The following is a 27,715-nucleotide window of genomic DNA, read 5'->3' on the forward strand; positions in this document are numbered from 1 at the left end:
AATTCATAGCTGATGCACCTACTGTATCTGTCATTTGGAGTACATTTGTATTCTTTTTAATTAACCTTTTAAATTTAATTCTCTTATGAAATATAGAATCTTTTAACATTTAATTTAATTTAAGTTTTTTATTTCAAACATTTAAAAAAGATGACAAACATGTTAACTGTCCCTTTATTTATTTTTTTAAAGTCAGCATCTTTGTACTTTGTTAACAATATAAATAACAACAAAGAAGTTGAGGCCAAATGTCATTTCAAGAGAATGCCCAATTTCTACTTGTCATCTCACTCTCCTGTGACGTTATTGTTGATCAAGTATCTCGAGGATGGAAAACTGGATGGGCATGAAGGCTGAAATTAACACTTCACTTCAGATATATCAGCAAGGACACTAAAGGGTAAAACAAGGGAGATGAATCTGTTCCAGACAGGGCGCTATAAATCTCTGTAGGTGCATGTTGCGATGTGGCCTCTAAAGGGTGTCAACTGACCCACAACTCGTAGCAACAGCAACGTTTACCACAATAGATGCGTCACAGTTAACCCTGACTGGTTGATGAAATGGGCACAGACAAGTCACACCAAGAAATGAGATGACAGATGCATAATGACGTGCAAAGATATCAGCTAACAAGCAGAGTGAGAGGCAATGAGCAGGTGTGAGTGTCTTAAAAAAGTCATATACAGATGACACGCTGGTTTACATGTGGAGCAAAGTTCACTGAGCTCTTTGATGTTTCCTTGACTCTTCAATATGATTGAATTATAGATTAATGATTCCTTACAAAAAAATATTCACCAACAGGATGATATTCATATTCCAAGAGGTGACAGGGATCAAAAGCCAGAGGTCAGTCAAAGTTCAGAGTCCAGAGTGCGGCCGCAGAGGCAGACTGTGCAGCCCATGACTCCGGACACAGTCAGGATGGCCAGCAGGATGGCCCACCAATGAGCCTGCAGAGGAGAGATACAGCTAGTAAGCAACTATAATCAGTACTGACAAAGACACAGTTATTCGTTTTAAAGCACTGTTGACTTCATTTCGTGCCTGGTTGTTGTTAATTAAAATGATTTTTAGTGGCCAACCCGTTATAGTGAACCAGGAAATCTTTTTTTATTTTTATTTTTTAAATATAGCTCTTCTTTCTTTATCTTTATTTTTGTGGTGACTGGAATAAGGTTATAGCAGTGAAAATATCATATAAGCCAACCCATGACCCGATCCAGAACAGGTTATAACTTTGAAACTGTGGACATGTGAAAATGAGTCGGCAACAAATGTAGGTCTACGATGAAATAACAGAATGGTTCCTGAATTTGGGGATCATTTCTGTCTTGTGAAACGAATGGAAAATCAGTGAGGTGCTCTTCAGCCCATTCCTGATTCTCCATGCTGTCAGGAAGATCTAAATCTCAAAGGAAGCTAAGAGCTGGAACATTGAAGACAGCTGAATGTCACACTGAGCTGAGGATGTGACCTCATTGCATAGTTACAAAGACCACGTCCATACTTACAGGTTAATAATGTAAAAATAACTAAATTGCTTTTTTTTTAAAGTAAATACTTGATAACTTTACTAAGATGTATGTGTTTACTTATATGACCTCACAAAACAAATACACTGTGCTGTGTTCAATAAAACCATAAATTATTGTATGACAGTCAAGTAGTTAAAGAGAGGAAAACAAATAATCTAATTTTTTTGAAAAGTGATCTGATCCCCACTTTGTTCGTTTTTATCTACAATTATATATTTTAAAAGAAAATCACCTTCATCCACTCTGCTAAGTCATCAAAGTCATCCAAATTCAGAAAGGAGTTTTTCAGTCTTGCTATGGGACCATCTGCATCCAGCAAACGACAAACTTGGAATTTGTCACAGTATCCCTGGTTCCCTGAGCACGGAGTCCCGCCAACCAAGGGCAACAACTTTTCCTGGAAGTGATTGCGCAGCACAGAGGAGATAGTGCTGGCACAGGTCTCAGGCTTATCTGCCATTGATTCAGAGAAAATCACATTAAAATGACCAGAGAACATATTATATGGCTACTAAAACCTGCTCTGTTATAGTTTTTTTTAATTGTATGACTGTGTGTCCCCTCAGGACCTTATGCTATGCTCTGTTATGCCAACCATTATGTCAGATGTTGTGAAAGTTTCTAGGATGTCTAATGGAAAACATCATTGTACGAAGGTGACCCCTGTACAAATTGACACAGGCTGACATGATGGGACACAAAGTGTAAACACATTCCTCTCCTGTGTAGGACCCATGAACAGTGGTTACCAGGCCGCTGGCAGCACAGGTGGCATTTGTCCTTCACGGAGTCACCCGGACAGTCACACTGCTGTAGGTTGTGCTTCACACACAGGGACTCAGCACAGACCTGCACCGAAAAGCACAGAAGACAATTTAGAGAAGACGCATGAAGAAAAAAAGAAATCGGGAAATAAAAAACATGGAAAGTAAAGGGATACAAAAACAAAAGGGCACACCAACAACAGGTTAAGTCAAGTGTTAAGCTATTACTAATGAGTAATAATAAGTACACAAAAAAAAAAAATGGTGCTTCCTTATCCCTACTAACATAAGTACTTGTTTTATATTTCACTGACTTAAAATAAATTCTGCAAACTTTAAAGAGATCTCTGCTTTTGTGGTGCTAGAGTTAAACAAATTGTATGATTACCTTATTATTCATTCAGATTCTTTAGAGCACTTATTAGAAAGTTTAAGTTTTAATCTAAAGCCAATGCTTTGAACACCGTGAGTAATATGTGTCACTATGAAAAGGATGAATACAAGTAAATGAGTCTCTTAAAGAACTAACTCTGAATCAACGTTTGATTTTTACTTTGTTTATGCCAAACAAGGAGTCTGTTCCCCCTTTCCTGAGAAGTATTTGAGAATTCCTCGAAAGAGACAATGTGGGTTAACAGTTGGTTGAGATTTTTATAATCTATGAAACTAAAACTCCCCTTCAGTATTTGGACCAATGTTCCTTGGTTATCACATTCCCATGTCCCCCCCCCAAGTCCTTTCCAGTTGTTATGTTCTATGTTCTTGGATAAGCTGTCAGAGGTTTGTTCACTTAATACCAAGGGAGAAATACATTTTAGAAATAAGATGAAGCAACACTCACAGCTGGAATACATTCTTTGCCTCTTTTGCTCAGACAACAGTATCATCAGGAGACATTTATTGATGGGGGGAAATTTGGCCAAAATAAAACTTTTGTAGAGTCACGCATGTCTCGAAGTAACATGGATTAGAGCCAACCTTTTTTTTTTAAATGAGCTGTGTTGTAATGGTGCCTTTGTTTACAAATAATTCCCTCTTGAGCAAAAAGGAATCTGAATCTGAATCCAGAACAGTCACTAATGATGAGTTTGTTTCTGAAGTGCCCTGTATAGTGAATGTGATGTCATGAATGGGTTGGGAGACAAGTTCAATAGCAACAAGTTAACATTTTGGCCAAAGGCATCTTGTTTTTTGTTTATTTGTTTTTTGAACTAAAAGGAACCAATATGGACAAGATGGTGGAGCTGGAGAGAAGCAAAGGGTTAGCAAACATTAAGATACAGTATCTGCAAAAATATAGCCATCTAACAGATGGATCCTTAAAAACTGTCTTTTTTCAAGACACTTTCAGGTAGCTGTGATAGCTATGGGTAAAAGGTAGTCAGGCCCTAAAGCTTATGTTGTTTAACAAGTCTTCAAATGTTAATGAAACCATGAATTACACAACGTACATTGTGCCGTGTTAAGGGAGACTTGAAACAAGTGAGGTAAAAGTTTTGTGTGAAGTAGAACTACTTTCTCAGTAGCCCTTTTCAGACTGCTTTTTTCACAAAAGTGCTGTAACTAAGCTCAGCCATCATCACGGCTTTGTACATTCATATTGATTCTGTGACGGCATAATATTGGTGTCCCCATCACACGGCACAGCGGGAGCTCCACATAAACAGATAGTTAGACATGCATGCGCACACAGTGCTGCGCTCCCCCGCTGGCTACGCTGATACTGTCTTGCCTCTGTAACACCTCTGGTACTACCTCTGAAGAGGGTACAAAGGGGGCTCATATTTTCCCCCAATTACGCCTCTGCAAAATTCAGATTGAAGGCGAAATGTCACAGGTGCACAAATATTGTAGACTTTTTTGGAACTGTAGTAGATCTGGCTTCCTCACCCCGTTTAGGCAGACACGTGTGCCCTGACTGCAGACTGTCATGTTTTCCTTGTTGCCTGGCTCGGGGCAGAACGAGGAGAAGCCTGAACAAACACTCTCTCTCTGACAGTCTGTCTCCTCATCACAGGTCTGACCCGACTGCTTGAATTCACAGTTCTGACCGCAGCACAGGCCCTGACTGGGACTGATGGACAAAAGAAAGACACCATCGTTGGGGCGCTGGTGACGCAGTGATTGGTGCGCGCGCCCCATGTATGGAGGCTGTAGTCTCAAACGGGCGGCCCAGGTTCACATCCCACCTGTGGCCTCTTTCCCGCATGTCATTCCCCACTCTCTCTCCCTGATTTCTGACTCTATCCACTGTCCTATCTCTCCATTAAAGGCACAAAAAGCCCCAAAAAAGAAAAGAAAGACACCATCATGCACTTACAAATCAGTGACGCTCATAACATGACAATGAAACACCTAGAAAATACAATTAACTTCAAACTAAGAACAATTCCAATATATTTTAAATAAGTCTGAATAAATCACCTTATCTGAAATTCTCTTGAAAAAATCTACCTTGGTACATATTTAACAAATAAAGGTTTGGTTTTGGGCTTTTTATTCCTTTATTTGAGAGGACAGTGGATAGAGTCAGAAAACAGGGAGAGAGAGAGGGAAGAGCCACAGGCCAGATTCCAACCTCGGCCGCCCGCTTGAAGAACTACAGCCTCCATACATGGGGCGAGTGCACTAACTATGCTACCGGCGCCCGAATATTGTTTTGATTTTTTTGTGAAACACTAATTCTAATGTTATCATACCTGCAGGCTTTACCAGGCCTGAGTCGACACTGGACTCCTATAGTCTGTTTGGAACTGAAGCAGCAGAGATCTTTGTCGTTGTCGCCGACATCACACTCCTCATCTTTCTCTACAATCTTGTTTCCACAGATGGGTTGATCACTGACTGACCAAAAGTATCATGCATGTAAATATATGAACACAAGAAAATAAACCAATGTACCAAAAAACTTAAGAAAACTTGTAAATATACATAGTTCGTATTGTAAACATTTCACTCTGACTCTGCAAGATTAAGCAGGACACGTGCAGACATCATCTGATCTTTTTTCTTCTCACCCACAAAGCAGTCGTCCTTCTTTAGCTTCAGGATCTTGCTGATGTGTTTGAGGCTGCAGGGGGAGAATTTGTCGTTGTTTTCATGCACCCCGTCTGAGGCGTAAGGGAACATCAGGTAACTGCCTTTACCACCACTGGAGCCCAGGTTTCCGCAATTTTGGCCCTCATCGTGCTGGAAAAATGTAAATGTAAATTCTTAAGTTGATTTGAAATGTTTTTTTTTTCATTTATGACTTTACATGCAAATGTGTACCTGTACTATATAGGTATGTATATGGATCAATTTGTATTCTTTATTATTCTTGTAACCATGCAATTTAGAATAGGCACCCAAAATACCCAGCTGCAGACAAAAACTACAGGGAGGACCATGTAATTCAACCGAGCTTTAACAGTTTGTTTCCATACTTATCACAGATGTGGGGATTAAATCAATTTATTAGACAGTAGAAATGTTTTCAGTAACGTCCATGGACAGTGGAAGATAAAGCTTGTAACATTTGCCATTTAAAAAAAAGAAGTCCTTCTGCACAGACCAAAGCCAGTGTTTCTTCAAGCTATCTTTGTTTTTCCAGAAGAAAAAAATAATAAGATTTCTCTGGAATCTGATGTCCCCTACAGAGAGCTTCTCTTGCTTTGGACTGGAATGTATTCGTGTAACTTTTTCTACATGTCTCATTGATGTCAAACTCACTGGTAAAATAAGAAACACATGTTTAGACTTTAAATGACGTCCCATGTACGGAGGCTAAGGTCCTCAAAACAGGCAGCCCTGGTTCAAGTCGCATGATATTCCCCACTGGCCTTTCTTGGTTTCCTACTCTATCCACTGTCCTATGAAATACAAAAATACATCTTAAAAAAACAAAACATAGACTCATGTGGAGAGAAAATACTTTGTGTGGGCTTTCTGAATCTGTTTGTCATTAATTTGACGGATATAATGAGTGCAAATGTATCGTCTGCACTAAATCTGTCAACATTTGCGGCTCTAAGGGTTCTTTAACACAGCAAGCCACAGCAAATGTTTTCATTGTGTCTTGAGATGGATATAGGCTTATTACTTTTTATTTTTTCACAATTGTTGTATGTCATGTTTTTTTTTTCAGCATTTGTAGCTCAAGGTAGCTGTTGCTATTAGCCTTATGTTTCAACTGTAACTTCCTGTTCTCTTGCCTCTGCTTTTTGTTGCCCCTCAGATTAAAAGTCTGAAGACTAAAGGTTAAAGCTTGTAACATGCTCCGCCTTGTCACACAATACACTGCTGTTGATAATAAAAAACAACAGAACAAAACCAAGTGGTAACAAAAGGAAGAACAGCAAAGCATGGATAAACATCTGTCCTTGATGTCAGTTTGCAGATTTCCTGCCCTTCCTGTTTACTTCTCGAACACCTGTAGTGGTTTTACAGATGCTGTTATGGCAGTTGTGAAGATTCAAGATAAACAATCAAACAACTAATGTTGGGAATATTCGTAACTTTTTTTGTGAAAGGGAGTTCAGTCTAGTCGTCTCTAAGTCTTAAGTTGATAGTTTGTTAATACTTATTTATGTTATTGATTCTGTACTGATTTAATTTTTTGAATAGTTTGAATAATTTATATATTAATGGGAAAAAGTAAAAAAAGCCAATTGTTTAGCTCATTGACAAAAATGTAATAAGCACTTTTTTTTAAAGCTAAAAAGTTTCAGGGATTTGAACAGAAAAAAAGGGGAAAAAAAATCTGGTTTCAGCTCTATGTGAAAATGTCCTGATTTATTTCATTGTTAAGAGGAGGACAAAGGCCGAAGCAGCTCTTTACCCAGATCTCCCTCTGCATCAATGGATAGCCCTCTATTCTATCCACCATGCCTCTCTCTCTCCTTCTCTCTCAGGTGAAGCCAGTGCTTAGATCTCTTCATGTGTGTCTTCCTGAAAAGATGCAGTGTGATGCCTGAAAAAAATAATCAAGGCCTGTCACAGAAGCTAAGAATCCAGGCAGCAGCAGCAGAATTTACACTATTTTAAATTAGAGAGAGCCAGCAGGTTCTGACATAGCAGAACTAATCTGCCCAGGATAGCCTCCGAGGACGCTCTGGTCTGTGAAAGTGTGAATAACAGCAGGCAGGCTGAAAAGAGGCCACTGGCATTTTGGCAAGTGGGAGAAAGGTCACAGGCACTTGCAGGTTGCAGCAACCACACATGGAGAGAGGAGCATGCTTTGTTTGTTTTTGGTATAAACAGAGTGTGTTGGTAAAAAAAAAAAAAAAAAAAAAAGACTTTGGTAAAAGGACAAGCACGTCAATGGAAGATTTGTTTTAAAGTAAAAGTAAACACAACTCAAATCATGCTGGGGAAAAACAAAATTAACAAAATTAAATTAAATACATCAGCCAAAGTAAAGGTAGTTTAATGTCCCCTGAGCCAAGTTATGTATTTTAATTTTGGGATTGTTTATAAAAGTGTTTACGGTGAAGCAGCATTTACAGAAGTTTAAAGAGGGAATCATTGAATCTCTTTAGTAACAAAGGAGGCGTCTCAGCCAAGTTCAATGACATGAAGGTTGAAGAAAATTCCACAAGAGGAAGGAAACAGAAAAGAGTTCTGATTCAATATTATGTTTTTTAGATCGCTGTGGTGGAACTCTTAGCAATGCATGAACTTTTAAAATGTTACTAAAGACCCCAAACAAGCCTCTACTTATTTTTCAAGGTCTTGTCACAAGGCACCTTTTTGTACCCACTTTAATTTTTTTTTTTTTACTTCTTATATGTTTAATGTAATGTAAGGTTAAAATGATGTTTGGTGTCCAGTTATTTACTTCTGACTGCTAGAAAATACGGTTTTAATGGTTTGCATAATGGAAAAGAAGACCTGTCTTAACGAATGTAAAAATTTCTGTCTGTTCTCTTCAGATTATCTTTCAGATCATCCACTGAGGCTGAGCCAAGGGTCTCTACGAAAAAAGTAAGTCAATAATGGCCAAGGTCTGTGATGCCCACATAAGTGAATCATTCACAGGACATTTGTTCTGGTGCACTGCAAACATTCGGCATGCTATGTGAGAATATGTGAAGCAAGTCTGCAATTTGTTTGAGATTCCTCATGTTGGATTAACATCAAGTTCACTCACATTGAGTTCATACCCACTGATGTACTGTATATCCCTACAGTTCAAGGTGTAGTACCATGGCAACAATTCATTACATTGACATGCATTGGGGAACTTTGTAGGTGAAGTAGTGTGTATTATTAAATGTAAATTCCGTCCATGACTCTTTTGATTAAGGGAGCTTGGTTTTCATCTAAGATTAGACAGATGATTTAAGTATCTTGAAAGTAACTTGATTAGAACTGACCGGGGATCCGAGGCTGTGGCCGAGCTCATGAGCGAGAGTTAGCTGGACTTGTCGAGGGGGCAGGAACTGTCCATAGTTCTGAATAGTGACCAGGCCTGTGTTCAGTGTGGAGGTCCGGCCATTACGCAGGGTGGTCTGCTTTGAACATATTCCTCCCCAGTTACCTAAGGCACAGACGGACAGGATGATAAACAGTTTAGTGGTTTAAATTAGAGTTAGAGCAAACTCAATAAAGATCTAATATTGTATTTTATTTACCAAAGGTCGCACAATACTAGAAGGAGGTTGAAATAAAGGTTTTTGTATAGTTGACGATTCATTAATATATCAGACTGCTCATCGTTCAGCGGACACAACAGGCAAAACAAATAACAGATACTACCCACATGAAAACATAGCATGTGTCACTTTTATGTACTGTATGGTTGAATAACTGGCCTTGAGCTAATGGAAATACCTGAAACCAACGAAGCTTTGCTACTAAAGCCTTATCAACAGCCTCAGAGGCCCCAGGGTCAGAGGTGTGCAGACAGACAGACCTGCTGAACTCCTCTAGTTTCACATCAGAGCCTGTGTTTGGCCCTCAATGGTCTGCAGACAGTGCCTCTGGGTTTACATGTCCCTGCATGCCATTCCCACAATTACAAACAGTTAGCCTCTTTCACATGGACGGACGGCTGGGCTGTGACATCATTGTTCAGCCGGCCATCCAGAGGACCAGTTTGAGGGGAACCAATGCGATTGGTCGAACTGAGCACCTATGATATGGCTCTTTGAAGGGACAGCTCACAGATTTGAACAAAACGTTGTGTCTTTGTCTCAAGACTTCAACGTAACCACCCCTAACCAAGATGAATCTCCTGTTAATACATCTTTGGTTAGTTAATCTCCAATCTAAGCCCAATAAAGAACTGATTTACCAGCTAAAAGTATTCGCAGGCCACTCTATTTTTGCTCTTCCTTTCCCATCATGATTTCTGTGCTCTTATTGCCTACACCCAGTCTTACAATCACCTGCTTTGGGAGTCATTTCAATGTGTCGTCGTCCGTCCCCTCTTTTCATTGGCTCACTCCATTTGTGCCCGTGTGGCGGGTTCAGGTTGGAGGTCTCAGCACTTGCATTTAGTCACGTGAATTTATGTAACATCTCTTATGCAATATGGTCAGCAGAGCCATTTTTAGGAGGCTTGTGAGGCGCACGTCTGGTATAGATATTGACTGTTTCACAGAAATCTGAGTTCACTCTGTGTCAGTGAGGAGTGTGGGAACCAGCCACTGGCATCTGGATCTCACACCAGCATGTTTTTGTTACACAGTGGGTGAGAGGGTGACATCCGGGAACGGTGAGGGACAGTTAGAGGTGAAAAAACAAAAACAAAGGTTCCCCCTATCTCCTCTGTTGTAGAAACAAGAAGGGCTCTGTAAGGGTAGAGAGCTAAGCGAGATGTTAGTCTACCATCATATGTTGGGTGAAGTACTGTAGGCTGAGATTGCCTGGTATTGCCTGGAATTTAAAGTCACATCATGTCCTTGCAAAAAATGAGAAAACCCACTGGGATTTTTTAATTTTACAGAAACTATCATTTATCATTTTACTCATCACAGCCAAAGTATAAACACAAGCAGTTTCCTTCATAACAACATGCAACCCAGCAAGACTCCCTCAGCGTGTTAATCATGAATTCTGGATGCATTTATGCAGCACTCCCAGCTTTTGACCTAAAATGGCCCCCCTGATGGATTATTCAAGGAGCTGGGTTTCCTAGAAAGAGCTTACTTTGGAGGTCTCCACTGTGATTTTTGGCAGCCTGAGCAGAGAGGGGCTCCGATTTTCGGCCCCTCCTCCTTCACCACAGAACGGAGCCGTAGTGAAAGAGTCCTATTATTAGCGCGCTGGACAAACACATCCTGCAACAGTCCTCTGGATCCCTTGCACCACACAATGCATGCATAAAGGAAACAAGCACACATGCTAAAACACACATAACCTGAACCAACAAAAAAACATGCAGTAGCAGCAACCACTGGAAACAATATCAAGCAAGTTCTCCAAACATATAGAGACACAAAGAGGACCTCTGTTTCCCATGCACACACACACACACACACACACAAAAAAACACACACACGCACGCACGCACGCACGCACACACACACACACACACACACACACACACACACACACACACACACACACACACACACACACAAAACAAACAATAATAGGTGAGTAAAAAGGCGTTCTGTCCTTGGACAAACATCCAGGGGGAGGCAGAGTGTCCTCATAACACAATCATCAACAAATATAAACAGCAAGTGGTTCTTAAAACACTGCCCAAAGTTCCCAGAAGACTAAATTAGCTCTACTCCGGACAACAGCCAAAGGTAATGTAAGTAATCTAACTGTATCCGCAGACTTTCGATCACTGTGCCCTTTGTCTCCAGAGTTCAATGACCTCAGTACAGCATATTTGTAAAAGCTTATTCACTATATTCTGAGACCAGTTTGACCTTTTCACTGCTGCGAAACTAAAAGATTGTTTGGAATGCACAACAGGTCATTTCACCCCCGTGGAAGCAGTGATAAGCATTAGCAGCAATAATGCTAAGTAGACGAGACAGATGTCGATGAATTCTTCACATGTTGGTAGAATGTAAAGCACTATTTTAGAGGTGAAACAAAATAACTGCAAAAAGTGAATCAATATCAGCTCCTCTTGAATTGAACTTTATAGTTCACCTTTGCTTCCACTTACTCTAGCTTAAACTGTCCAAACTGTAACATGGAGAGTTATACATTTTAAGTATGTTTTTAATTTTTAAGTTAGTTGATGGTTAAAATGATGAAAACAAACAAATATGAATGTCAGTGGGATGCTGAGCTTCCATGTTCTGATGATCTGGTCTGTGTTTACAGAGACAGAAAATGTGGTGAGGAGAGGGCTGGTTTGAGGTGCATCTGTTTGTAACCACTTTAAAACCCAAAGGCTAACATTTCCTTACTATTTTCACCCAAATAATGATCTTACACCAACATTATGAAGTAGTTTTGTAACCAAGTAAGTGGATGTCAGAAATTGCAGACAAATTGGTTATGATAAGTTATAGATCATGGTTTGGGTTATAACAGAAAGTGAACCTAGACTTCTACACGTGATGGGAACAATGGGCTACTGTTTTCTCAATACAAGAACATGTCTCGGGGTAAGAGGGTTAGCAGTAAGTCCTAAGGGAAAACTTTGAGCTAAAGAGAACTACCATAGCGCATATATATATATATATATCTATCTATCTATCTATCTATCTATCTCATAGCATAAAATTACTAGCCAGAACAGTAGAAGTGCTTGGTTTGGCTGGATTAACTCCTTTCATTAGACATTTTAATCAGTCAATCAACCAATCTTTAATTGTATAATGTCAATTCAAAGATGAACAAGGTGGTAGCTATGTCACAGGAAGAATGTTTCCTTTTTTTAGCATAATTTTGAACCTTATGGTGCGTTTTGTTACAGATCTGAACTTTCAAATATTTTTTAATGGACAATTGTCAAGAGCTACAACAGCCTTTTCTTTTTTTTTTTTTACAGGTACAGTGTGCATTTAGGTTGCTGACGATTTGCCTGAGTACTTTGTGGCTTTTGAGATCGTGCACAAAGCCAGAAAGATTGCCCCAGGTGATGCCACTGGAGTCAGCATGAGCTGGGGCTGAAGACTGCATTTCTTAATTGATGCTGTAGAGAAGCTATCTAATCAGAAATATGAAGCATGTCCCTCTGCTTGTGTCTATCAGCTAGACTACTATTACTGGCAAAACACAAACCGTCAGTGGTTGATGTGCATTGAGGGTAAGTTAAGGCCCCAGTTTGTTTTAATTGACCTTAATAAAAAGAAGGTACTTGGCTTGTAAGACCCTTGAGTGGATTTAGAATATATGATTTACTAAACTCTTTCCAGCCTGTTGTATGGTTATTTTCCTATTTCAAAGGTTTTCATTTGTGTACTCTGTATTTCCATTTGTGACAGGGAGCCCTATACAATCATCATAAAAAAAGATGCATTCGATACAAGCTCGATTATTTAATGCAGTATATTCTTTCAACTCAATTAGCTTTTACTCCGTGAAATTCATGGCAGTAAAGTCCAGGGATCAGTGGTAAATGAACCATGTCAAAGGTTCATTAAGGCCAAAATGTCTACTTCATATAAGTATATATGATAACGATGATCCTTTATTCTATTTGCTCTCCTGAAGAAGAACAATGACACTACCACTGTGTGCAGCAAGAAAAACAAAACACAATTAAACAATCAATGACACCAAACATGTTTTAAGTTTCCTATACTGTACGTTAGTTTCAATAGAAGATGGAAATTTGCTGGTGAGAAAACTCATGTGCCCCCACCCAAACACACACACACACACACACACACTACTCACTACTCACATACAAACACACAACTATGTGAGGTTAGAGGTCGAAATCCTTGTGACTAACGGGGGCTGTGCATGAGCTTACATGTGTGTCCTACATGTATAGCTTGGTCCCATAGTTAAAAGCCTCCCATTACCCAAAACCAGTAATAAACTAGTGGAAGTGGGTTACAGTGACCCGAGTGATCTGATTCTTTGGGATCAAACATTAGCCATCCTGAAAGGTCACAACAATGTCACTGCCACTATGAATTCACAACATGTGAGAGTATGTGTGTGTGTGTGTGAGTGTGTGTGTGTGTGTGTGTGTGTGTGTGTGTGTGTGTGTGTGTGTGTGTGTGTGAGTGAGTTAGTGTGAGTATCAAAGGTTCCATAATCACATGTCACTGTGGTGGTCTGCCCTCACGCCCCTCAGTTTAGCCAATCAAACACTGAGTAAGAAACAATGTCATGGAAATGAGCAGAAGGAGGACACTCCTACTGAAACAATCCCAACCTCCAGATTGCACAGAAGCTGAGAGACACGTCTGGCTTTATGATAACTGCAGCAACCGTGGGTTTGAATCTGGCCTACGCACTTTGCTGCATGTCATACCGCCTCTCTCCTCCCAACATGTCATGTCGCTCCACAGTTGTCCTATCGATTAAGGCAAAAATGGCCCAAAAAATATCAACAAAAAAAAAAGAGAAGATTCTTAACATGACAGAAATAAAATAAAAAGTAAATATAAGACCAATATCACTAGGTTGTGGGTTTTAATTGACACTGAAATAATGCATGTCACTTTGGAAAAGAAATAAAGTTTTAGGGGGAAAAGAGTAATCAAATAAGTCTATGATATTGTGATAGCATTGCCAAATTATTTTATCCTAGCAAGTATTTATGCGAAAAAAAACAGAGATTGTTTTTTGGTGTCTGCTCATGTCTTGCTTTTGGTCTCTTTAACCAAATCAAGGGCCATAATAACAGACCAGAAATACGAGCTGCGTAAATCCTTCAACTCTGTGTTCCACAACACTGTTTGATCCATGAAAAACAAGAAGGCTTACATGCCATTATCACTGCGATTCCTTGTCCTAATTAACTCAATCTACTATGAATGTAGTAAATTTAGTTGTAAATTTCCCCGTTGTGGGATAAATAAAGGATTATCTTATCTTATCTTATGTGTTCCAGCGACACTTTGGCTCATGGGTAGTTGTTGCCTTTTTTCAAAGCCTTCTCTTCAACATGAGTTAGCCCTGGATTCAAGCCTATTCTGTAAAGGTTCAACTACTTCATCGATCTAATTATTCCAGAGAAATAGAGAGAGCCAAAGAGTCCTGCAAGCCGGAGCGGGTACTGTGATTTGATAGATCAACAAAAGATTTACACTGACTGGCACAGTATCTAATAGTCTAACAAAGAGTAAATTATTTCACCTGCTCTTTTGTAAGATGTCTTGAGATAACAGTTGTTAGGAATTGGCGTGATACAAATAAAGATTGATTGATTAATTGACTGATTATTTTAAATCTAACTTACTGTTTTAGTTTGAAACTGAATTCCGATAAACTTGAAACTGTATTTAACATCTGGAAATTGAATACACTTTTGGAAACAATTTTTTGTCATCACTCATTATTTTGTAAGTCTTTGCTTCACTAAATGCTCGCCTTGGGATCTTTTCGTGAGTGCATGTGTGTGTGACGTCTGTCTACATGTCAGAGCGAGTCAAACTCACCGGTCTTTCCCTCCCAGGCAAGTCCGAGCACTCCGCTGTAGTCTCTGTTAGTGAGCAGGTAGGACAGACATAAGTTTCCCCAGTCGTTCTCCGAGTACAGACTCAACAGTTTCTCAGGCCCGATATACAGAGGATATAGAGGATTCTTTTTATCCTCCTCCGTCATCACCTGGAAAGAGACCAGCACACACACAGGTTAATCAAACATCTGTGAAGCAGGTCCCTGAACACAAGGATACAAGCTGCAACCCACACTTCAAAGTTAATATTGTGATTCATTCATTATGAGGGAATACATAGACATAGGCACCATTTGAGGCTGACAATTTAACCCAATAATCCCAAATCCCCAATCAAAGACTTTCTTAGACCTTCCTTCCATTCTTACAAAAAGGAGGTCATGACATGTTTCTCTAAATAGAATTAAATGTGAGTAAGCCTGGATTATGGGTTGCATGGACTTATCACAGACATGCAGTGCAGCGTCACTCTAAGATTTGGGACAATCGTGTCATTGTTGGAGCTTTAGAGGATCTTACTTTGAGGGATTTCACTTGGAAGTTGATTAGCTTGATGCCATCAAAGTCCACCTTGTCGTAGATGTCGTTTATAGCTCGCATGTAGGAGGCAACCTGACAAAAGAACATGTATTCATGTGAGAAGACAGCCAAGAAAGTGTCCGGTCTCTGATCTTTTAAAGGAGGATCTGTCGGGTGTATGTGACTCGGAGAGGTTAACACATGAGACTAAAGAAATCAAAAGTTAATCATGAAAGTAGATTCCAGCCCAACACAATATGAGAAATCTGTCCTGTGCTGTAACACTGTTTGATATTGCGATACAATATGAAGTGCAAAATAAACATACAATTAAGAGTGCATGTTAACTTCCAGTTTGCTGTCCGTCATGTTTTAACAATACACGTGTTTGAAACATGTTTCTACTAAATACAGAATACATTTTAAACTTCACCAATACACAAGCACCAATTAATCTAAGGGTAGCAGATAGCTAGCTTTAGCTTAGGGTTACATGTTGAAAAGATGCATTTCCTAAATACCCAGACCTCAACACTCAGGCCTCTATCCAAAATGTAAACATGCTGCTGAGAAGCACTGCTTGTTCACATTAAATGTTTTTTTCGTATTTCCTCTTATCAAGTCACGCATATGTGATGTGTAAGTAAGATTAATTGTGAAACCCTGATAATAAGTTCAAGTGAGCTGAGTTATTTCTGTATTTGGTTGTGTTGTCTGTGTTTGTAACTTTTTTCTTTATTTTCAAGATTAAAAATCATAGCTTTGGGGCGCTGGTGGCACAGTGGTTAACGCGCGGGCCCCATGTGTCGAGGCTATGGTCTTCCAAGGGGGCGGCCCAGGTTCGAGTCCAGCCTGTGGCTCCTTTCCCATATGTCATTCCCCTCTCTCTATCCCTGATTTCCGACTCTATCCACTGTCCTATCTCTCCATTAAAAGCACAAAATGCACAAAAATAAAAAAAAAGTTATAGCATTTATTTGTCACACACATTTATGTGCCGTGAATTGCCTCCAGAGGGGTTAAAAAAATGCTTTTGAGCAAGAATTACAAGAATGATAAGAATAGTGTCCGCACAGCAACTCTGAACAGCACAATTCAAATCGCTGTGCAGTGAGCTCCCAGGGCCACCATAGCGGTCAGCTCCACAACACTCAACAGTATTTCAAAGCAGAGGACATTTTGACTCTCTCATTGCAATTGAAGCAGATACAAACACTCGAATACAAATATACAATACAAACACAAACAGTCTTGACCAAGTTTGGATTGTGATCCATCAGAATATGTGTTTTTTTGAATGTGGGTGGTACAGCTAGTCAAACATTGAGGAGCACGTGCTGAGTGGTCATATGAGAAGGTCTACACTGCGTGAGACGAACTCAGTGTAGCATGCTAGGAATATTCGTATGTTTAAATGTTGACACCTTGGACAGAGGAGACAGTAAAAACTAGGTTAGCAGTGATTGATGACAGCATTCTGCCTATATACACTCAAAGCTCACATCACGGTTTAACTTACAATAAACTTTGTGGGACTAGTGTGAGTCTTGAAGCTGGAAAAAATTTGAGGCAGGTCAGTTGAGGTTATGAGAGGACGGACAGCAGGAGGAAGGCCAGAGCGGCCAAAAAAACAGCAAAGGACAGACGATCTTCATTTGACCAGAAGGAAATCTAAGTTAACTAAGGCAACACAGGCAGGAAAAAAAAAAAAACAGCTACTGAGACTCAAATCTATAACTATAGACAAATCTGTGCTGCCCTACTTTCTAATCAGACATTCAATAAGAGCATTTATCATGTTTATTGGTTTAACTAAGAACATATTTGCAGAAGAGTTGAAGTTAAAGTTATGTCACTGGATTCCAAAGTCAGCATGCAGCTAAACTCAATATAAGGATAACATCTCACATGACCTCTGTGACCAGCACTTTGTGCAGAAAGACAAAACTTAAACAGAGAGGGACTCAAATCACTGATATCTTACTTTTTTCACTGAGGAAAAACAGCACACAAGTCACTTTAACCAACATATCATATGAGATCAGCCAACCTTTAAACCAAGATCATCTTAAAACAGGAAATTAAATGCATTTTTTTTATTTTACAACTGAACGCATAGGCCCAGGGGGTTCAAATGTTTGACATTTTAATCATAAAAACATAATAAGCCACTGCAAAGTTCACACAGTGCATTCAGTAAGTGGGGCCGTCATCCAGTTTTCATATGTACTGCAATTTTTTTTTTTTTTATTCCTTGAAAATGACTTTTAGCATATTGCTCTTACAGCTTGACATTGGCAATACATGTAGAGTTATTGACTTACTGCAGCTCAGGCGGATGAGAAGGAGGTGGCTTCTTGTTTAACTACATGGGCCGACAGTGCCCCGTCAGGTGTAAAGGCATAGAGCCGCACTTGACTCATTGTTTGTGGTGCATGTGCCACCATGTTCTCATACAGCAATACATTTGTCAACATCCTCCTCACTGATGCCACAATGCAATGCCATGACAGCTGTGTGCGTCATGTTGCCCTTTATTTAGCTTCACAGCATCAACAGCTTTGTCCTTAATGCACTGTTTTTAAATATGTCAGTGGTGTTTAGCTCATGTGTCAGTGTGGGCTTGACACACATTTTGATTGAAAATTGGCTGGCTCCACACATCATCTGAAAATTATTCATTTCAATTGTTCCCTGAATAGTAGGTTACCAAATGCTTCAGAATCCAAAAACTTTAAGCATACACATGCAACTTAAGCACATATCCTTCTGTCTCCTCTCATTTAAGAAATGGCCCTTTTGCCTTAGCTGTAGTGCTATACTATCAGAGAGCTAAATATCCTAGTTACACCACATCTATTCTAGTTCTTTTTAGAAGTATTATTGTAAACAAAATACCATACATTACATAGTCGGAGGGCTGTTCTAGATTAAGGGTTTTCAGTTTATCTAAGATGAGTTTTTTCGGAAGGAGAGTTGCAAACAGGTGGACTTCAATTGCAACACTTTAACCTCAAAATCCAGGACAGTGAAACATTTATAAAAAGATGAACCCTTTCTTCTCCGTACTCAAGCAGTGAAGTGATTCACTCATTCTGAATTATACCAGTATCTTTTTAAACTAAACCTCTATACAGACACATGCACACGCACAACTCACCCCCCTTATTTATGTATTTATATGAAATAAAAATTAAGTAAAATGAATCCAGAACAGTGCATGAATCAGGGACTGGATTGTAAACACAGCATACTTAGGTCAGCCAACAGCTGACACTCGCTTGTTCTGTTTTGATGCTCTTGCAGGATGTTCCATGATCCCACTACAAACGCCTGACTGTACATGTTGTTCTCTGATGCCTCAAACATCAGGCATCTCAGGTATCAGCAGCACGTAAGGGCACTCAAACATGAACTGAGCCTTTTTTCTTTGCGTCCAGAAAATGGGGCAAGTATCAGAAGATAAAAAACTGCTTTTTTAGCTAAAGCTGTTATAAATATATCCTATATGGGGCTTTTTGGGAGATCCAAAACCTTTGATTACTTGCAAGAGCATTACATCTAAACTTGTAATGCCATCATAGTAAACAAAAACAAAAATAAAACATTTTTTGCACTGTGTAGGATAAATTATGTAGACGAGACATTTGCACCATTTACCTGAGCCACCACAGCTTCAACAGACTTGAACTTCTTGTAGTAGAGATGGTCAGCATGGAAATGGAGAAGGCAAGTGGTCTTAGCCTGATCCACTGTTCTCCTTGACCGGCTCACTGCTGCCTCCTGTGGATGAAATTGTAGAAACAAAAAGAGAAGAATTAAACCTAAAAAGATTGTAAAGGGAATACAGTTTTGGAAGAAGATTTGAATCATGACTGATAAATCACCAGGATGACTTGAATCTGTCACTATAGTAACTGAATCATTTTACATTATGAATCCAACTGATAAGCGCATCAGATTAAAACATTACGTCAGTTTAACTTGATGTATAACTGGGATGACTTTTGTCCCAGAAGGAGAGGGGAGCTGACCTGTAGTCACAGGAAAGCAGCATGGCTCCACAGGAACATCTGTTCAGACCATTTTGTGATCAAACAGTGGAAATTATCTCCACCTACACGAATGTTGTTAAAAATGGATCCATACCAATGTCCCTGCATCCATTGTTGCCAATGAACACATGGGACCACCACCCAGCCTCACAGGTTAACAATAAATCTGGAACCAGAGGGGGTATTAGCTTAATAGATTCGGCAGATGTTTTTTCCACTATACCTGGTTTTATAGTTGCTTTTTCACACGGTCAAGATTTTCTGGTGCTTTTGAATCTGCAGTGACAATTTTAAAATAGTTTCAGCCTGGAAGGAAGCAGCTTTCAGCTCTCTCAGGTCTCCATTCCGTTTTTTTTTTTTAATCCTACACAGAAGTGAATCCTGTTATTTGTTCTCTGTGACTTAACAGGCTAAATTAAAATCATGGCTTGACTGAATGAGCTCATAAATTGGGTCAGTTATAACACGTGAAACAGACTTGCAGCTTCTAATATTCTTAGAAATCTTTCTCGGTTTGGCATTAATCTACTATAAATAATATTGCAGAGGAGGAAAACTCGAGGGTGAGGAAAGAAACAGAAAGTACATCAAAGTGTGTGTGTGAGTGTGTTTCTGTGTCTTTGCAGTCACTGAGGTGATGTCTGGACTGTCCTACCTCGTCATTTCCGAGGTTTTGGGCGAGGCGGTTTAAATGTTCTGCACCACAGAATCCAACAGGTCCAGTTTTCATGGATGGCAGGACTACACAAGAGCAAACACAGACACTTTGACAAACTTCTATAGTGTGAAAGAAGCAATGTGGAAATGACTCATATTAGTTGTTGGCCTACACTACAACTCTTCCAGTCTCCTTGTTTTTCTAATTTTCTTTGTTTGCTGTCAAACACAAACAAAGATGCAAGATGAAACACACGGACAAGCAAACAGGTCACCAGTAATGCTGTCCTTGAACATGTTTCTGCAGTTAGTGAACTTTTACCCATCAATGACTCATAGAACCGTGGGCGTACAGTTCCCCAAATAAAACTCAGTTCTCCAATCATAACAAATAAATCCACTGAGAACTAGCACACCATTGGGTTGAACATACTAATACGTATATGTTTGAGCAGAAAGCACATTGTGAAACATAAGCTCACAAAAACAGTTTGATCTTTAGAAAGTAATTGTTTGTTCTGAAATGATTCATGTTCATTGAGTTGTTCATTCTTCAGGGGGCAATGATCATGGCCATTAGATGCTTGAATTTAAGGTCTCAAAAACTGGATATCATCTCTTTCCCTGCTCTGTGTGAGCTGTTACATTGACTTCTAAAATGTCCAGCACCAACATTGTTCTTTTCGAAAATATTGACTATACTGCGCAGAGTCTTAAAGACAAGAAACCACGACCAGTCATTAACAAGGTCATAATTGGGGTCATTCATGTCGTATTCTAAAGTGTTCCTATTTATGTCCTGATATTTCAAAGTTTTGTAAACATGAATAGTCTCTAAGATAAAGTAAAGATGACCGGTCATGTGACCGTTCTGGAATTACTCATCAGCTAAATAAGGTCACAGTTTAACTTTAAACCCAAGTCATATAAATGTTTGTAGGGTCGTTTCCTGAAAGTAAAATAGCTTCTATGGGGATAAAGATTAAAAAAAAGTGCATGTGAAGATTAAAAAAAGTCAAACTTTGGCCATTTTCAGTGTCAAAGGCAAACTTACGAGCCCAATAATAACACAAATCAGGTTGTTGTATTGAGGCCACCAAACTAAAGTTTTTGGTGTGCAAAGTTTCCCAGGTCCGTCGGCGAGGTCTGCCATGATAATGTTACATTTTATTTTTCTTCAATTTCAAGATGGTGCCGTTTAAACTATGGGTTAAATACTAACCATTTTGTATACCAAACAATTTACAGTACATGTCTATATAGATATCCATTAGTAGCTTCATAATGATCAGCATGGCAAGCAGCTGAGTTTGGCAGGAGCACCCTCACATTCTCAGACACTTAAAAAAAAAACATTTGGAAATCAGAGCTGTGGCCTTGAGTTGGAGCCATGGGAGAGCCATATGCTGTAATATGTGCTAGTTTGATTTTACTGAAACAACATCATCGTCTGCATATTGCAAAACCACTGGAACGCCTGTCTCCTTCAAATTTATGAAATGATCATGTGCTTGCAGTCGAGGAGAGCATGGCATTTGAATAAATTGGCCTGTCTTGTTGCACTGACAAACACCCAGAATTCCACAAAAATCGCAAGGGACAAAAGTGCTTCATTGCAACATTATGAGTGAACGTGGTGCATGGTCAAGGACTGTGGAGAATCTAATTCTAAAGGATCTAATGTAAAGTACACTGCTGTTCCATAAAACTGTGAAATAATCAAAATAAAACATTTCATTGTGCCAATTTTGAGATGACAGCTAATTTAAAATGCGTAAACTTGACCAAAACTATTCAAGCTACATCAATAAATGAACAAATTAATTTTCAAAATCTCAAAAATTGTATTAGAGTCATGTGCCAAAATAATAACTTTCACATGATATTTGTAACTGGTGATGTCAGAACTTCAAGAGTTAGAGCATGTATATACATATGTGCATGAGTATGTATGCGCATGTCTGTGTATGTAAGCTACTCTGCCCCAGTAGCCTACATCTCCCTGGATCAGATTTGGGCTTACAGTGAGGGACAAGCAACACATGATTAGATCACACCATCCTACAAAAGTCTTCTGGCCAATCACAAATCTGGGATTTGTTCTATACATGGCATGAGGGTGGGCTGTGTGAGTGGATTTGGAGGCCTAAATGTGGGGTCTTCCCACTCACAGAATTGTTTCCAGACCTTTTTTTTTACATGCCTGTCTTCTCACTTTCTCTGTCTCTCTTCATCTCTTGTTGTCTTTTCTTCTACATTGTTCTGAAGAACATTATTGTTTCTCTTCTGAGCTGCAGAACTTGCTAAAGATTGTTATTACTTATTAGTGTTTTGCCAAAAAAAAAGCTAAGAAAAAGTCTCACTGAATCTGTTGGGAATGTTTGTGTGTTTCAAAACAATTAAACTGCCTAACTATCAAATTGAAAATATTTTCCCAGCATTGGGATACTTTCATTTTTGCACCCAGTTATTGCCTATGTGCACCCTGACGGGCCATTCCATCAGGCCAAGTGCCCTTAAGTGCCCCTTCAGTCAGCTAAATGCAGGAAAAGTAAGCACTTAAGAGTCTGTATATGTTGATGCAAAGATTAAACCTGACATATCATTATTTCAAAGTGTTTCTAACATAGTTCAGGCTTGAAGGGGGATTTATCCCCCTGTATAGGATATCCTCCCTTAAGCCTCATTCTGTTAATGATGCAAACTCTTAACAGCAGCTTTCCACCACAAATAATATTGTATCTGTCAGGAAAATTATGCTCTTTTTATTTCAACTTTAAAAAAAATCCTGACAATCTTGTGTTGCATTTATCAGAATGCGCTGACTCTTTTTTTTGACTGATGGTGAATTTGTATGTATGAGTCTCAATCAAAGTGTTAGTGAAGTTTTTCTAGTGAGGTAATATAGAATCAGTTAACTTGATTAGAGTTATTCAAAATGTGTACATTACTTTTGATTTCTCTCAAGGAAGTGTGAGGTTAATAGTTACCATGATCGTATGAACTGAAACCTCCAAGGGAAGGTCGCACACACGCGCCCACACGCGCACACGCGCACACGCGCACACAACCACACCCATGATTATGATTGTAAATGTAAATCTGAGACAATAATAATTCACAGGATAAAAATGTACAAACATCCTCTAACATATCTTCAATTAATAAGGTGAAAGCACTTGGCATGATTGGACATGTTGGTAAAATACCGTTTGTGCTTACTCCAGCACATGTGGCCTTGTTTATAGCTGAACTAGGCCTAATATTTTCTTGCTTTCATTAAAAGCCTATTGCTAAGTTGTATTCTAAATGATGGTGTTTTTTTTCTTTTTTTGGAATGTTTCAGATTAGTGAAATCTTCCATTTGTTAACCCCCCACTCCTCTCCAGCTCTACCCTCTCAACCAAATACGGTCACTTCTGGCTAAAAAACTAGCCAATACTCCACACTATAAAACAATGTTTCAAAAACCAGTGGATGATGTCACGCAGGATACATCCAATTACAATCAAGCATTAGATAAATCAATCAACTGAATTTATATACCACAAAACGATAGCAAAGGCTATCTAATCAAACTTGTAAGCAACTCTCAACCGAAGTATGTGTACTATTTTTTTTTTTTGCAGAGGACTGACTCTTTCCTTCACTTTGCAAGAGTGGCAGAAAAAAACATCCTTTAAACGGGATGGAACCGTTTAAACAGAACAAGACTCATAGGTGGATGGACAAACATTATCTAGTCCTAGATGGTTCGCCCGTTATTCATTTTTTGTGCTGTTTATCATATATGTTGTAATTTTTTGTTAGAAGACCAAGCGTCCTGTTGTTTAATACTGTATTTCTTGGAAAATGTCCCTCCTGGACTGTGACCTGTGTCCCAAATTTGAAAGACATCAGGACACCATATCCCAGGGGAACCTTTGTTGCCCCTAGACAACAACCACAGGACGTGGAAGCACACACGTCCTAATTTAACATCTATGGAAAAGCATTGATTGTCTTGTGGATATATCATGTACCAAATCTTTCACAGTTTCCTGCAGATTTGCAGGCCTGTGAATGAGAGAACAGGATGTTGTCAGCTGCAACACTATCTAATGTAAATGGGACTGCAGTTGTGAAAGGGGTTGAATAAATGGTGGGAGGAGTGGGGAGGAAGGCAGCCATGGCATCTGTGTAAACTTATACACTTGGGGGTTATTGTACAAACGTATTCCGGTAAAATGCTTTCTCGGAAAATCTTGTACTGATGAAAGTTAACACATGCTGTCAGGGAAGCAAGCAGAGAAATACACATGCTCATACACACTTACATGCGCATAACATTTTGACCGCTCTCAGGGTTGGTCACCATCTGGCCAAATCAAAAGCCGGCCAGCCAATAGTTTGCTTTGATTAGTTGTTGTTGAAACTTTTTTCCATGCGATTATCCTCTCCTTTAACAAAGCCATGTCCTAACTTGCCCTTGCCCTTGTACTTTTACCTCACGAGTTAGGGGGGCATAGTTTTCCTGACCTCTTGTTACTCAGTTTGCTTTACAGCTTGGGGCTGTACTGCCTTAGAACAAAGCAATGAGGATTTGTTACAGAGTTGCATTTTTCTGTGAGGGTCCAGGCTGCATACTCACAGACTTTACTATTTATTTTTGTCATCCAAGATCAAAAGATACAACAGAGCCTAATAAGCTAGACTATATAAATAAAAAGTTAGCCTTACCTAGGTCATCCTCATGGTAGATTATAGAGTGGTGATCTGTCTTGTTGCTGTTGTATCTATGCACTGGCTCTACGTAATAAGTCCCGTTGTCTGTGTGGATGGTTCCCTCAAACTGACCCTGTAACACAGAGCCATGGCAGGCTGAGCCATGTTCACCTGCAAGAGCGGGCGAGAGAGATTACATGTAAGGGTCATGGAGGTGAAAATGCAGACAGACAGACAGCCTAGATAGTGAGGAATTACACATAGTCCATTAAGTTTTACTTTGATCTTAAAATTTAAGTAATCAAGAGGATTAAGCCCAAGCAGATGTTTGTCCAAATGTTTTTTTCAGATGTTTTCTCCAAACCAAAAGACTATAAACAAGACTGATTAAGCTTTGATCAAAGTAAATTCTCTCAGTATAAGCAGTCCAGAAATCACCACATTACCCACCTTCTAGTGTTCCCGAATATATGTGGAAGAGGTCAGCTGATGTGGAACCATTCTCAAAGACCGTCTTGAAACTTTCAGAAAACCCTGCTGAATTGCGTTTCAAACGCAGACGAAAGGTTCTGAAAAAATATATTTTTTACAGATGTGGTCAAAGCTTTGTAGTGAAGTGGAAGGTATGAAGACTTATCCATAGAAAGCAACTAGGGATAACTTAGGACAGTCATGTTTGTAATTTGTTACAGGAATAATAGTGTGTTCAAATAAACACATGCTGTAAAAATATTATATAAAAAATATTGTCCATGCATGTATGGTGAAAGAGGGCTGTGAACATATAACTACTGATGAAGAAACCTACCTGTGGAAAGCAGTAAAGTCTAGCTTCAGTGTGTGTTCCTGATGTTGTGTGGCTCTCCTGGCTCTCAGGTGCCTCTTGTGCAGATCCTCCTTGTCGTATGACAAGCCCTCATAATGCTTTATAAATGGACTGATGCCATTTACTGATGAAAAGAAAGACACTCCAGTTACTTCATAAAGCAGGGATGCTCACTCACTCCTGTTCCCTCAGTAAACGATAGTGCAACACCTCACATTGTAAAATCAGCCTTTATGCCCATTATAAAAACTTTTATCTTAATCAATGATCTCTTTACAATTCAACATAGAACAATTGACAGAAACATGATTAGTCCTATTCTCTATTTTTTTTTTTTTTTTGGGGGGGGGGGGGGGGATTATTTAATGAATGAATGATGAAAACCTTTTTTTTTCCCCCAGGGGAATTTGCCGCACATAAAAACATTTTAAAAAGTCATTAAAAAAAGATTAAGTACATAATTAAGGCATCAAATGTTTACATGTATGGATTTCATTTGGGATTATGGCAGGACTTAGGTCAGTGAGAGATTTTAGACTTTGACTTGTTCATTCTTATATTTATTTATTCTTTTTTTCTTGAAAAATCTCATCATTATGAGCCCGGAAATAATTGTAAAGAAGAGTCAAATTAAAAAAATTAAAAATTTGACGAGGGTAGTAAGACAGTCATTTGGAAAATCAGTTGGGAAAATATGATCTAATACTGGATTTCTTTCAATATTAAAGATGAATCACCCAAATCAGACTTGATTCTGATGTTTCATTCAGTAAATATGACAGCTTTATTGAACTGGCAATGTATCTGCTATTTTGAGAAGAAAAAAACATCTTGAAAAGTAAATATTCAGACTGAGGTGTGCACATCCATGTCCATGATTAGGATATTGCTCAATTTAAACTAGTAGCTCTTTCCGTTCTTTTGAACATGAATGTTTCTGACTACGGCATCAGAGAAGACAAACACAGCTTTAATATAAAACGTAATACCTGTAAATCATACTCTTGCCATTACCAGACTAAATTGTGTGATCTGTCACCTGCTGAAGGTCGATTGTGAAAGTGCTGGAGAGGCTTGTGCTTTCATGTAGGGGTTTTTACCCATGGTTGACCCTCCTAGGTGAATTACACTTTCCTAAACAATGAACAAATGGGTGTACCATCGAATTACAAATAAATAATCCAAATGTTATGCCTAATAAGCATGGTTTGCATGAAGGTGCCTATTTGCAGCATTCCTGAGAGGGCAGGTTGAGACATGTTTGAGGCCAGAAGAGGCCAGTCCACCACAGCAAACACAAGCTGCCCATTTATACACACACATCAACATGTACACCCAGACAGAGCGGCAAACATACAAAAACACGCTCACGCACACACACACACACACACACACACACACACACACACACACACACACAAATCTGTAATCTGCATATTCCACCACCACACTACCTGTAATCCGTTCCCGGCAGTCGACCAACAACAGCAGCAGCCAGTAGTGTTGAACGCCCATGGTCTTTCTTTGTTGTTGTTGTTTCCTTGCCTTTCACATTGTTTTCTTTCTCCTTCTTTGCTCACACCCGTCTCTCTTTTTCATGCTTATTTGAATTTCTCCTCTCTCTTCAGCAGAATCGTACCTGTGGTCGTCCCACACAGGAATGTGACTCATTTGGAAGTTCAAGCCAGGACTGAGCGTGAAGATATGAACACTGACACAGCGGAGAGGCATATTCAGACTTGTTTGCTTGCTTATAATGAGATATATCAGAGCTTTGAAGTAGAGTTACGGAAAGATGAAGTGTTGAAATGCAGTATGATCTGAACATTGAAACTGTTATAACTCTTTCGTGAGTAAAAAGTTTTTCCACTTTTAAAATAATAAACAATATAAAATAATACATTACAATTCTCCAATTTAGCACTATAAATGACTAACACATTTTATAGTGATATTTGCTTGGATATTTCAGTGGACAAAAAAAGAACTGATAGACTTTATCCGTAGAGCCATGCAGCTATTGTAACACTGACAATACCAAACTGTTTTGCTTTAACATAACATGAATTAAATTTAGATTAAACAATAGTTATAGAAAAAACACACAGCGGAGA

The 27,715-nt window shown here is 39.1% G+C and overlaps 1 protein-coding gene across 1 annotated transcript; it reads right to left on the bottom strand.

Annotated features, from left to right (window-relative positions):
* Nucleotides 1-162: 162 nt before the first annotated feature.
* On the bottom strand, nt 163-27,304 carry si:ch1073-396h14.1 (disintegrin and metalloproteinase domain-containing protein 10). Its single transcript, XM_065955881.1, has 15 exons — nt 27,056-27,304; nt 25,584-25,725; nt 25,226-25,344; nt 24,791-24,946; nt 20,070-20,155; nt 19,020-19,142; nt 15,360-15,452; nt 14,821-14,989; nt 8,662-8,825; nt 5,323-5,494; nt 5,005-5,149; nt 4,196-4,379; nt 2,291-2,390; nt 1,774-1,994; nt 163-956 (listed from the first exon to the last, which is right to left on the bottom strand). The coding sequence occupies exons 1-15, from the start codon at nt 27,114-27,116 to the stop codon at nt 858-860; spliced, it is 2,034 nt and encodes a 677-aa protein (XP_065811953.1). The 5' UTR covers nt 27,117-27,304; the 3' UTR covers nt 163-857.
* Between the last annotated feature and the right edge of the window lie 411 nt (nt 27,305-27,715).

The sequence above is a fragment of the Labrus bergylta genome, chromosome 6 (genome assembly GCF_963930695.1).
Source record: "Labrus bergylta chromosome 6, fLabBer1.1, whole genome shotgun sequence".
Lineage (NCBI taxonomy): Eukaryota > Metazoa > Chordata > Actinopteri > Labriformes > Labridae > Labrus > Labrus bergylta.